Source organism: Gossypium raimondii, chromosome 3 (genome assembly GCF_025698545.1).
Source record: "Gossypium raimondii isolate GPD5lz chromosome 3, ASM2569854v1, whole genome shotgun sequence".
NCBI lineage: Eukaryota > Viridiplantae > Streptophyta > Magnoliopsida > Malvales > Malvaceae > Gossypium > Gossypium raimondii.
In genome coordinates, this window is record NC_068567.1 from 8973560 (window position 1) to 8987460 (window position 13901).

At 33.3% G+C, this 13901-nt stretch overlaps 2 protein-coding genes across 8 annotated transcripts; both read left to right on the plus strand.

Annotated features, from left to right (window-relative positions):
• The first annotated feature begins 555 nt into the window (after positions 1–555).
• On the plus strand, positions 556–4119 carry LOC105797033 (G-box-binding factor 4). Of its 4 annotated transcripts, none has more exons than XR_008194251.1 (5): positions 556–1548; positions 1679–1750; positions 2045–2195; positions 3143–3172; positions 3622–4119. XR_008194251.1 is itself a non-coding variant. In XM_012626958.2 (4 exons), exons 1-4 carry the CDS (start codon positions 826–828, stop codon positions 3700–3702), a joined length of 906 nt encoding a protein of 301 aa, XP_012482412.1. In that variant the 5' UTR covers positions 559–825; the 3' UTR covers positions 3703–4119. The 4 variants fall into 4 exon arrangements, 2 of the variants coding, with proteins under 2 accessions (XP_012482413.1, XP_012482412.1); XR_001134600.2 differs by having other exon boundaries at positions 2045–2157; XM_012626958.2 differs by lacking the exon at positions 2045–2195 and having other exon boundaries at positions 559–1548.
• Positions 4120–10991: 6872 nt separating this feature from the next.
• LOC105797034 (early nodulin-like protein 3) lies at positions 10992–13550 on the plus strand. Of its 4 annotated transcripts, none has more exons than XM_012626960.2 (4): positions 10992–11256; positions 11344–11459; positions 12096–12491; positions 13171–13550. In XM_012626960.2, the coding sequence occupies exons 1-4, from the start codon at positions 11127–11129 to the stop codon at positions 13255–13257; spliced, it is 729 nt and encodes a 242-aa protein (XP_012482414.1). In that variant the 5' UTR covers positions 10992–11126; the 3' UTR covers positions 13258–13550. The 4 variants fall into 4 exon arrangements, with proteins under 4 accessions (XP_012482414.1, XP_052484055.1, XP_012482416.1 ...); XM_052628095.1 differs by having other exon boundaries at positions 10993–11256; positions 13184–13550; XM_012626962.2 differs by having other exon boundaries at positions 10994–11256; positions 13178–13550.
• Positions 13551–13901: the final 351 nt, after the last annotated feature.

Below are 13901 nucleotides of genomic sequence, written 5' to 3' on the forward strand. Positions count from 1 at the left end.
AGTGTATAAATTCATATAAGAATATTGATTATTAAGAATTTTATTAAATTATATATTTTAATTATAATATATTTAATAATAATTATATTAAAATATGATTAAATTATTTATTATTGATATTAATAATCTTATTAAAATTTAATAACAATAACAATAATTATTTACCTAAACAAATTTATGCTAAGGGTATTCTAGTCATTTTAGTTTTTTCTATTATGCTATTACACCTCTATTCTATTCAACCAAACACAAGATTACTATTACGCCTCTATTCCATTACATTCAACCAAACAGTTGATTTGCTATTACACCTCTATTCCATTACACATCTAATCCAATACACCTCTAATCCAATACAGCGAACTAAACGTGCCCTAAAGTGTTGGATGATACAACCCAAACGGGCCTGGTTTAGCTAACAATCGGATTAAAATAAACGAGCAATTCTGACCCAAAACTTATAAGCAAGCGAATGAAACTGCGACACGTAATCTCAGTTCATCAATGCAACCGGGAAATCAATAAAAAAATGGACAGTGACTTCCCCCTAAACTCACAACCTCCGTAACGCTAACATCTACCGTTCCTCCCAAAAAACAAGCCCAGTCAAACATCTCTCGATCGGAAAATTGGTCCACTCGCCCTCGCACGCGCTCTTTAGTCTCCTTGATCCCAACAGAATAACAAACCCAAAACCCCAAAAAGTACGACAAGTTCAAAATCCCCAAATATCCACCAAACCCTAGATAAAAGCTCAACATCTCGGGGAAGACTGAAGTTTTCCACGGGAGAATCTCTCGGTAAAGGGAGAAATCGCCGCCGAATATGGCGTCGTCGACTTCAAATTCGCGAAATTCGGATCTATCCCGACGCTCTACTACTTCTTCCTCTACAAAACCCCTACTTTTAACCGATCAAAAAACCAACGACGATAACGAAAACAGATTGAGCTCTACAATGACGGTCGATGGCATCCTCCGAAACGTTTACTCGGTCGCTACGTCGACGGAGACCACTCTGGTTGACGCTTCCATAACTTTGATCGACGCTCCGATTCCGAATTCGGTCTCTGATAATCCCGAAGTTCCTCAGGTTCAAACCGTCGCGGATTGTAATAACAATGTGGCGAAAAGTGTAGACGAGGTTTGGAGGGAAATTGTATCCGGCGAGAGGAAAGAGATCACGATGAAGGAGGAGGTGCCCGACGAGATGATGACTTTGGAGGATTTCTTGGCGAAGGCCGGTGCAGTGGAGGAAGCGGCGGCCGTTGCGTCGGCGGAGGTTAAGTTGCATCCGGATAGATTGAGTGGTGGAGTCTACACGTTTGATCCGGTGGGAGGGGGTGCATTTCAAATTCTGGATAAGATGGAGGGGTCAATTGTTGGGCTGGGGAACGGGATGGAAGTTATTGGAAGTGGAGGGGGTGGAGGGAGAGGGAAGAGAGGAAGAGGGGTTTTGATGGAGCCGTTGGACAAGGCTGCCCAGCAGCGCCAGAGAAGGATGATTAAGAACAGGGAATCTGCTGCCCGGTCTCGGGAAAGGAAGCAGGTATTAAATTGGTTGATCTCTTTTGATTGAATTTTGGCAATGTTATTAGCTTTTTTTTTCCCTAAGTACACACACACACACACACAAAAAAAAAAAAAACTGGTGTTTTATTTTTCTCTCTTAATTGCAGGCATACCAAGTTGAATTGGAATCCTTAGCTGTGAAGCTGGAAGAGGAGAATGAATGGCTGTTGAAAGAAAAGGTATTGAATTTTGTTCTCAATTTTGATCACCTTTGGTTTTATGATTTCAAATAATAATAAGAATGGTTAATTTTTCATACTAAAGGTGGGAAATCTTTTTAATCTCAAACTCATTGTGTATCGCATGTTCTCAGTGTAGTTGCAATTAACTTCATCTAGTAGAGACACTAGCATTATCTGCCACTGGAAGGATTTTGTTTTAAAGCTAGGAACTTTTGTTTTGATCAACTTTTATTTCCAAACATCCAAAGTTGGTAATAACTATACTTGTTTTTTTTTTCTTTCCTTTTTTAGCATTGCTGGGTTTAAGTGGCTTGATGCATCTAGCAACAATAAGTTTCACAGTGATCTCTTTGATTCTACTTTAATTTCCTTGGCCTCTACGTCCATGGCCTTTGTTGGATTTGGTTAGTGATTATTCACTATATGAGTTTCCAAGTTACTTGTAAGTTATAATCTCATTTTGTGGTGTTCCCTCACTTGGCAGTCTTACATCATCTTTCAGCTTCATGTGTTCTTTAGAATTTTTTTTCTTTTATATAGACTATAGAAAATTTTATTTATTTGCTATACACTGTGTTTATAGACTATGGTCCTTTACATAGTCACATTGGTGCATCCTACATTATTTTATGCTTTTAAATTTAGAAGCCTAGCATTTTCAAGAACTTAAAATGTTTAGATTCACTGTAAATGCATTTATCTATTTACGGGCTGCTTTAATGCTTGGCGCTGAAGATAGCTTGAATTTGAATTCCCTGGCTTGCCATTGTTGCATATACTCAATTTAGCCAATGACCGGCTGTTGCTTTTTATTTATAGGGCTAAGTTTTGGCTTCCTCCACCATTGTCATTTATGTTCCATTTCTTCTAGTTTCTCCTTGTATTATGTTACTTGAGTATGTTGCCAGGGCCAATTATTCAAACACATGCAAACTTGCATCCATAGAAACTCACTTATATTAACCACACTTAAAAATGAAAAATTCATTCAATGCATGATATTTCTTGCACTTATGCTCATTTCATTAATCATATTTTACCCAGAGAAGGACATTTCTTGCTCTTGTTATGCCTCATATATGAGTTGTTAAATCAATTGCTTTGAAGGAACTAAGTTAGTTTTATCTTTTACCATCTTGTTTTTTTATATATTTCTGTTTTCATGTCCTGTGTCCCAATTCCTAGCAGCTTAGATTTTAGGCTTTCTTTTTGTCCTTTGTTTCTTAGTTACAATGTTTTAAATTTTAGGACTACTATCTTGTAGAGTAAGTTAATGCTTCATGCTTTCTATTTGACTGTACTGTAACTTCTATGTTAATGCATTGCAACGGTCCTTCACTTCACTGGATTTTTATGTGTATTTGTCTAACTGAAATTAAATACTTGCAGGCTGAGAGAACTAAGGAACGATTTAAGCAGGTAATGAACCGCTGCTTTTATGACAGCATTAAGTTTTAGATTAATGGTTAATCAGATTCAATGGGATTGGTCAAATAAAGTAGTTTGGAGCGTAATTGGAACAATCAATATGTTAATGGGATATTAAAGAGGGAACTTTTTAAGAATAATCTATTGCACTAAATTTCTAGGATCCTGTTGTTAATAGGAACTTAAAGAACTGAGAATGTCTACCTTTTCTGTTTCCAACAAGTAGCATAATTTGATTTAAATATGCAAGAGAAGTGTATTTATTTCTGGTTGAACTTGGCCTGTTTTTTAGCCCTCTTATATGTAACTTGGCTTTAGTAGTTGAGTTCTCAAACAATACCTGAGTGAGAAATGCAATTATGGATGACAGAGAATACTACAATAAGTTGTGCCTATTAAGTTCCTATAGGAGTTGCTTATCATGTTGATATGTACTGCAGCTTATGGAGAAGGTGGTTCCAGTTGTCGAGCAGCGAAGACCACCGCGTATGCTACGTAGAGTTCGATCTTTGCAGTGGTAGATATTATTTTCTTGAGATTTGAGTGAGGCAGAAGGGAAAATACCTAATCTGACATAGGGGAGGAAAGGAATGGGGTAATAGAAGGGGGCACCATTAAATTTATCTTCCTTTGAATAGCTATGCTAAAGCTGATAGTTGTCTAGAGCAGTTGTGGTTCATGTTGGTCTATAAACAAAACATAAAGTGATTGGAACGAAGGAAAAATTCCTTGTTATTGAATAGAAGATTTTGTGGCAAAGGATTGTAGGGGAGGAGGCATTAAGTTGATTTATATAGGTAATGATGGGTTGTTCCTCCTGCAGCTGCATGTGCAATAAGGAGCAAATGATTCTAGAATAGTGTACTGTATTTATGTGGTGACAACTTATGGCAGCCCTTTTGACAAGAATTTAGAAAAGGTCAGTAATTATCTGTTTATATTATTAGTTAGAGCTTTTGATTTCTGATGCCTTGATGAAAATTATGTGCATGAATGATGCAAAGTGTTTGATAAAGGCTTTCTTCGGACAGCTCCTTTCGGATGCTCTTTTTTAATTTTATATTAGAGGTGACAGTCAAGTAGGATTGGGTATTTTTAATGGATTATGGGTTCCGGTTCATTTTGTCACACCTCTAATTACGAGTCCTTAGAAACAAATCAATAATCCTTTTTTTCTTCTTCTTTTTTATTTTTTTGTTCAAAATGCGGTAGAATTCTCATAAAAGAACATGTACAAAAGTGAGGTGTGGTACGATTGCTCACCTCATTCCTTAATTATATGGTTGGGGTTTGATCTCTGCGCCTGGGAATGTAACATATTATGGGTAGTCATTTATCTTTTTGGAGAATAATTGCTGCAAGGGAATTAATTATTACTATCGGTGGTGGATATCTTGATTAACAAGAACCAAAAAAAAAAAAAACCCGAAAACAGCTCAAATAAAAACGAGTAAGCCAACCGGCTTAAAAAATGTTAGAGCTCAGTTCTAACAAACCCTAAAGTAACAAGCAAGTAAAACCTAGCCACTATGGAGGAGATTTTTAAGGGAGGTTGGAAGATGGAGGTTGAGGTGGATTGGATGTACTTACCATTGGCATGTAATGCCTTTGGTAGGAAGTCATGTCACAGTAACTTGTAAAAAAGCACCAATGAGTATGACCACCTTGGCTTGAAGAAGAAACGGCGATTGGAGGGAAGAGGTCGAGGCCATCATCAGCCTTCACGTTTCAAACCAAGGAGGCCAAATTGGTAAAGGTGCAGCCAAAACATTGGGGATGCGAGAGGAAGCCAAACGGATCAAGCTCGATGCTTTGGACAAAAGGGGAGGAGTCATCACAAGCGGTTAGAGACAAGTATCTCAAATGGCCGACGAAAGAGAGGGAGCAAAGTCCATAGACTATGTGCCGGAAGAGAAGGGAGAAGAAAAAATCGAAAGCAAAAAAAAGAAGCCAGACATTGATGGCCAATCGCCCGATGGTCGAAAAGAAATGAGGGGAGGCGCACTTAAAGAAAAGTTTTTTTTGTTATATCTATTTAAAAAAAAAACAATAATAAACCTTTATTTCCCTATTGAAGTTATCATGGAAAATATGATATCATTGGGATCAGAAAATCAGGAAGGTTTTCTTCTGTTTTTGTATAAAGAAAATCCAGAAGATTTTCTTCATGAGCAACTAAGGGTTTTTTTTCCTCACAACTTTAAAGTTGAAATATTCTGTATAGTAATATTTTGGTATGACATACGTTGACCAATTAATAAAGAGTGACCAAAGTCGAAGCAACTACTTTGAGAGTAGGCTACTCAAATTTGTCAGGGCCTTTTTCCAGTTTTTGGTGACTTCTTTTTAATAATATAAACAAATTTTGGTCATTTAAGATTTAATTTTTATATTTTAATTTTTAACTTTGATTTTATATTTTTATAATATTATTCAAATAATTAATATAATTAATTTTTCAATTAAAATGCCATGCATTGTATTTATTCTCATTTTGGTATTATTTTTTGTCTCACTTAAACTGTCATCCGTTACTCAAATTGGCCTACATCATTAAAAAAATCCATGTGGCGCTATTAGAATGTCAACTTTTTTTAATATGATGTATTTTATATTGATTAAAAAGTAAAAAAAGTATCACATATAATATATAAAAATATTTAAATTTTTTAAAATAAAATATTTAAAAAATTCATAAAATTATTATATATAAATATAACTTTTAAAAGTTAAAGAAATATAAATGGAAAATTTTATAAAATAAAAAGTATTTAAATATTAGAAAATTTTAAAAAAACTCATATTTTCAAAAATATATATTCTAGAAAATTTGTGATCAATTTTAATTTTTTTCAAAAATCCTAAAAATTCAAAAAGAATAAATAAAAATGTAAAAAAGAGAAAAGTTCAACTAAGAAATAAAGCCTAGAAATTAAAAACAAAAAAATTAACATTAAAAATTTTAAAAATAAAAAAATAGATTTCAAAACTATTCTAAATTTTTAAAAAATTACAAAATATATATGTTTTGAAAAATTGATATTTATGAAAAATATTTAAAATTAATGGTGGGTCAACATAGTCAACCGAGGTCAGATCAATGGTGGATAAATGGTCAGCCAAAGTCAAATATGTTATTTAAATATTTAATGCGTATTTCGGAATCCATTTGGGTTTTATGAACAAGAAGAACCAATTCTTTCAACATATCAATCGCATGCATATGGCATATTAGCGGGATGAAAATGCATACTATTATCTGTCGTTGGTTAGTTGACTTTAATCAGGTCAACTCTTGCGTCACTCTCCCTCTACTCTCTATCATTCCTATGTTCAGGCATCAAAATCGACACTCAATTCATTTGGCAGAATCGTACAGTCCTTTTGGTGGGGACATAATCCTCTTAAACGTGGATTACACCCAAGTAAATGGGAGCATTTATGCAGACCTATGCAGTTCGGTGGCCCCGAAATTCGTCAATCCCAGATAATGAATGATGCCCTTCTAGCTAAGCAAGCATGGAGCGTACTTAATAACCCACAGGGGTTTATGTAGAGAATTCTTTTGTAGGTAATAGCCAAATCAACCGATTATCGGAGTTGAAGAGAATCTTCTGAGGACGAGATATTTGTGCTCGGGGATTGGAAGTTCAAATCTGGAATGGAAACCGAGTGTTGATAGTTCATCATACAATATACTTAGCAAAATCTACCAGGATTGCTGATTACGAGCATACGTCCATAGGGTCATTTATCATGGAATCCAACTATAATCTGAGAGCAGTTGCATGAATCTTGGGAACTTGAACTATCTTCCAGGGTATTCTCAGTGTTGAACTCCAGAGATCGCTTTGTATGTAAATATAATTATACTGGGGAATTCAATGTTAAGGAAGTGTACAGATTCTTACACCTCCAACACCTGAAATCTCAATCTAGCCTGGTAGCTCTGATTAATTGGCGAGCTTTCTGATAGATCAAGCTTCCTTTAAAATCGTTAATTTTTCTTTGGAAAATCATCAATCGATGCTTGCCAATCAGATAATAATAAAAAAAAGTAGAGAAGATACTAGGCCTTGACAGCACATGCTCAATGTGCCACGTTGAACAGGAAACCTTGGATCACTTATTCCACACATGCACGTTTGCACGCGCTGTTTGGTTTGGATCGAATCCTGAGATATGAGTTGATAGCACTAACATTCCTCACCTCGGCGATCGGGCGATATGGTGGATAAATGATCTTGGTTGCCGATAGAATGGATCGGTGGATTTCGTGAAGAAAAATGTGATTACTGTCTGGCAGATATAGAAGCACAAAAATCATGTATGTTTTTTCGGTATAAAACCAAATCCTAACAAAGTTTTAAAATGTCTGAGCTATTATTGGTTGTCAGTAACATATCAATTTGCTGCTAATAAAAAACAATTAGACACCAATACTTCGCCCGATAGTAAGTTGGCAATTAATGTCAACCGAACTCCTGAGATGAACCCTACCTAAATGCTAGGTGTAGCTGCAGCGTTGGACTTTACTCTATGGTCAACCATAGCACGGGAATACTTGCGGGAGCCATTGGAATAACAGGGCTAGAAATTCAACCCCTCTCTCTTCGTATGGACTCTAAGTTCCACGATAGGCTAGTTCTTTTCTAACATCTCCTGGTTAAATTGGAAACTGTCCAAATTACCCAAGGAAATATCATAACAACCGAAAAAAAAAAGAGGCTTCAATCATCTCTAGGCAGTCCGCTGTTCACTAGAAGTTAGAACCGCTATGGGAAGACATTTGCTCCCTTTTAAAGTAGATCCGCCTAAGGGTGCAAAAAGGTTACCATCCGATGGGCTTTCTCGTCTAGAGAGCGGCAATGCAAACCTCGACAAGTGATTCTAATATTCCCTGGCATTAACTTGTTCCTCGTTTATGATTTTGCCCTTGTACCAAAAAAAAAAAAAACTTAATTGGGCATTTGATTTGCCTAATCTTAGTTTAGGTTCCGTAATAAGATTACGGGAATGTAATATTACTAGTGGAATGTGAGATTATCTTATTTTGTTCATTTGGCTGGAAAGTAAGATTTAAATATTTGGTTGATAGAATGCAAGATTACTTAGAAACATATTTTACTCAATTCTCTTTGTTACGAAATAGTTTTTTTAACAAGTTTAGTTTCTTTAATATTTTTAGTCTCAATTTCCATAAAGATATGATAAATTATTACAATTCTTACTTTTTATTAAAATTTATATATTAATAAGTAAATATATTGTGTTGAAATAAATTTATAAATCATAATTATAAAAGTGAATGCAACACCAACCATAATTATATTTATAATCATAATTAATGTATTAATAAATAAAATATTAAATAAAATATAATGGTTATAATTGTAATGTATGATATCTATTGGTTCACTACTATTTTTTTTTTGTTTTTAATTAGTCTTAAACTTTATTTAAGAAAAAAGTCTAAATTGATTAGATTAATAAAAATAAAGGGCACATTGGTCCAAAATTTAATATTACGCTCGTAATCTAAGATTACCTAAGAAATGGGTTGTAATGAGATCACACCCTATATTACGGGATATCCTTAATGTGATATTACGGGATGGTTGGAATGTTGAAATCCAAACACATAGTCTCATTTCGGAATGTAACATTATGGGCAGTAATATTACATTCAGCGAACCAAACACCCCCTAAATGTCATGTGCCACATTCTGATTGGTTGGGTGTGTCACATGACACATTTTAATTCATGTCAATTGGTTTTTTTAATCTTATTACAAAAATTGGATAGAACCAAGAAACAAAATGATAGTTTAAGTACCAAACTGAGATAAAAAAAAGTCTAAGTATCAAGTGGGAAATCATGTATAGTACGGGGGCCAAATTGAGGATTAACCCTTAAAAATGTTACGTGGATATATATAATTTGAATGTCTAAGGGATCTTAGAGATGTGACTTCCCACTTCTTTTAGGTTTGCCTTGCTTTTTGCTTTTTCTGACATTATAAGACAATGGTCAAATTTCAATTTTGGCCTCTATGCTAGATTGAAACTTGAGATTTAATCTACATATTTTAATTTCTGACATGATTGGTCATTCTACTTTTATAATATCATTAGTTAATCTAAATAGTTAATATTGTTAACTATTTCAATCAAAACATTGACTTCAATTTTTGTTGAAGAACACTATTTCAATAAAAAGAATTATTTTACCTTGTCAAGTTCGAATAGTTGTTTTTAAGAAAAAAATTCATATTAGCATTTTCAATATTATTTTTTGTTACATGACTATCAATTTTTTTTAATTTCAAATGGTCATACCAATGAGTTTAATAGAAAAATTTTAATGTGATAACAATTGAACCCGAATTTTTATATCTAAAAATAGAAAGATTATATTCTTAAAAGTAAAAGTAGGAGACTAAATCCTAAATAGGGTAAACTACAAAAATAGTCACTTTAGTTGGCTTAAGATTACATTTTAATCACTTATGTTTGAAATGCTACGTTTTAGTCATTTACGTTATCGTTTTGTTACGAAGTGGTCACTCTACCGTTAAACTCCGTTACCTCCCTAACGGCAGTCCTACGTGGCAGTCCAAATGAGTTTTAAATGCCAACTTGGATGTCCAGTTGCTGGGATGAAAATAGGCTTTTAATTAAATAAATTTAATTTGGACTGCCACGTGAGACATCCAAGTTGGTATTTAAAACTCATTTGGACTGCCACGTAGGACCGTGGTTACAGAGGTAACGGAGCTTAACGGTAGAGTAACCACTTCGTAACAAAAAGATAACGTAAGTGACTAAAACGTAACATTTCAAACATAAATGACTAAAATATAATCTGAAACAAACAAAAGTAACTATTTTTATAATTTACCCGTCCTAAATATTCAAAGTATATACAACATTAAATCCTATTTTTAATATTTTTACTCTGTAATTCAACTAAAAAACACTAAATATGAGTTAAAAACCATACTAACATATATTTAAATTAAAGAAATAAAATTAAAAACCAAATATGGAATGAAATCAACTGAAAGCAATTAATTGGAACCCAACAATACATACTTTTCTGTCTTAAAATTGAAGTTGACACTCAGAATCTGAGGGTGTGAAATTGACAGATCATTTTTCCTCATATTAAAGTGATTTCTTGCTTTTTGACTGTTAAAAGGAAATTGCTTATTGACCATATTTTAATACATTTAATTTGATTTCATTCCATCGGATTTTAGAATTTCCCGTTTGATAAACTATTCATTTCAACGCACTCAAGCTCATATCCTTTTACACTGAAAATAATATCAATATCGAGCTAAGACTCAATCGGCCTTAAAATAAAATTATTTTTTAATGTAAGATTAGAGTACCATCGGTGTTGGCAGTAAAAAGAAATGATACATTATATTATCAGACCTCGACTAATATAAAATCTAAAAGGGTGTAAAGCAAAGTTTACACTCAAAAAGCAAATTGGATTCCCTAGCTACCTAGAATGAAAAATTAAAATAATTATTTGAAGAAAAAGATAATCACTGAACTAATCATTTTAGAATAATAAACCCCATCATTTGTACCATTCCCATTTGCCAATTGCCATTCTTTTTTATGTTTGGACATAACACCATATAAATACACATTGGAATATGATATCATATCTACATTCTTACCAATCATTATTTATCTCTTTTTTTAAAGAAAAAGCGAAGGAGGTAAGTTTTTTCCACAGACAAAATGATGCTACCTTTTACTGTCTAAAATAATACCAAAAAAAAAAACACCCTAACACAACACAATTAGCTCCAATATATCCCATGTCTCATTGTCTGTCATCCAATTCCAGACTCTCCTCCCCATGAAATGCTCTAAGTAATCACTCAAAGGACTGTCTCTCTTCTAAAGCTAATATCTGAAATTAATGGAGAGAATCTTCTTCTCCATCTTAATCTTCCTCTTCCAATTCTTCTTGCCTTCACTGTCTGCAACAATCATGGTGGGTGGCGTTTCACACTGGGAAAACCCTACTGTTCATGTTGGAGACTCAGTAAGTAAGTGTTTCTTCTGCTACCATCAACTCCAACAACAAGTTTAATATTTTGGGGTTTTAATTTTTTTTTGGTTGTATATTTACTCAGTTTTCAAGCATAAGTATCAGTACGAGCTCTACATTTTCCAAAACAAAAATGCCTTCATTCTCTGCAATTTCACTCAAGCTTCCCTTCTTACCAACCCCAACTCCTCCTCCTATGAGGTAATCTCACTTTCCATATACCATTTGTTTGCATAATTATTGGTCTTATTAGAAACTAGTTGTTCATTTAGCATTTATAAATTGGTCTTCAAGATTGAGAAAGAAAGAAAAAGATTAAATTTAGTTTTGATCCTTTTATTATGTTTAATTTTGAGATTTGATCCCTATACTTTAAAAGCATAATCTAGTTCATGTGTTACTTTTAATTTCATTTGTTAGTCCACTATCTATTTTCGTTAAAATATTGATATGGTTTAAAAAAACACTGTCTTCCAATTTATTATGCTGATTTTTTGGTATTGGACGCAGTATTGTTAAGAAAATTATGACGAATCTTGACATTAATTTTTGAAAGAGAGTAATGAAATTTTAAAAAAATAAATAAAGGAGAGGGTTCAGACCCGATTCTTATTACCATATGCTCTTAAAAATCCACATTATCATTTTAATACGAAGAGTTAACAAAGTTAACTTTTTGGACCATAAAAACATTATAAAAGTAGAGAATTAAATTAACAAAATTAACGTATAAAAATTAATCCTAGGTTTGAGTATACTATAGGGACCGAAACCACAATTAAACCAAAAAGAAAAGGTAAGTAATTTCCCGGTCGACTTCGTTTATACAATGTGCAGTGGCACCCTTCTCGCACTGGTTTCTTCTACTTTGCTTTCAACAATGGCACTCTCAAAACATGCCGAGGCTCTCAAAAGCTCTCCATAAAAGTCACTCCGGCAGAAAATGAGAGAACCCCATCACCGGAATTGCCTCCAGCAGCGGCTCCGGCACCAACTTCCGGTGGAACAGTGGTGTCATCTTCATCTCCAACATATCCATGGCCATTTCGGCCTCGCCAGGCGGTTTCACCGTCACCAAGTGCCAGCTCACCGGTTGCAGTACCAACACTGGTGCCGGATAAAGGTGGAGAGGGCATCCCTTTTATCAACAGTAACCCTGCAGTTCCATTGCCGACTGGTGAAGTTGATTCTGCCACTATTCGACCTTTGCCAACCTCTGATCATGGCGGAAAGGTACAATTTGACTCTCTCAATGCATTGCATTGTACCTTTAAAAGCTTGCTCAATGATAGTCTGTGATTTTCAATTCAATCAATCAATCAATAAATAAGGAGAAAGAAAGAAAGAAGACACTAAAATTTTCATGAACAACGATCATTTATCTCAAACTTTTCGTACTTGTTGGATTATTATTACTATTATTTTCAATACACATAAAAAGATTTATACAGAATTTTTATATAAACTTCTTATCCAAAAATATATTAAAGTTTAGAAAAACTAATTTATTGTTAATTGCATGAATCTCCTTTTATTATCTTAATTGTTAATTTGGATATTAAATATAGTTTGGGTATGACTAGAAATATTTAAAAGAAATCAAATTACGAACACATTTATATCTAGTGTATGATCTACATGAATATGGTAGGTTAAAAGACAAGTAAACATCGTCAATAGAATTAAAAGGTTATTTCCATACATAGATTAAATTGTAAAATATGTAGATAATTTAGATGTAATGCATCAAAAGAATAGTCTTTTAATTTTAGATATATTTAACATCATGTTTTTATTTATTTTTTTAAATCTCTTTTTCAAGTTTTATAGATAACACTTACAAATTAATAGCCTATATTTCAACATTTCAAAGTGGAATTTGTCATATTTATGTATCTCTCTGTTCACCAAGTTGATAGGAGTAGTTGCATTGCAGGCAGTGGTGGGGATCCTAACAGCTCCAATGGCTCTATTTTCCATGGCTTTCCTAGCTTTGTAAAAAGGGGGGGGGGGGGGGAAGGGTTGCCCAGATTTGTTGTAAATTTTAATTTATTGTAGAATTGATTAGAGGATAAAATTAGCTTTAATATTTATGATTATTATAGTGAAGGTATTGTAATGTGAAAGGGGTATGTATGCATGCACCCCAAAGTTCAGACCCTACTTTGGCAATCATTTGCCACTTTAGGTCATTTTGTTTTGCCATGCAATTGATTCCTTCTACTTTTACTTTTTCTTTTGCCTTTTTTTGCCACCTATCTTCAATAAAGTTTAATTTGAATTTCTTTATCATTCCTTCTTTTTTCTGCCTTTTCTCTTTCCTTTCCCTTTTTATTTATCAATCTATACCAAATTTGTTGTTTTTGGATGGTTTTACATTAGGGATGAAGTTTTATAATTTTGTAATAAAAGAACGAATTGTAAATATTAAGATTGCATTTGGTTTTAGGAAATAGAGATCATTTTTTAAAATTGGAAAACATTAAAAACAACGTGTTTGATTGAAATTTTTAAAATATTTTGGAAAATAAAAATAAAAATATATTAAAACAAGTAAATAATAAGAAGTTATTTTCATTGTTCTCACTAAAAATGCTTTGTAAAAGTCACTTACTAACTAATAGTAATTAAATCACTTATCTC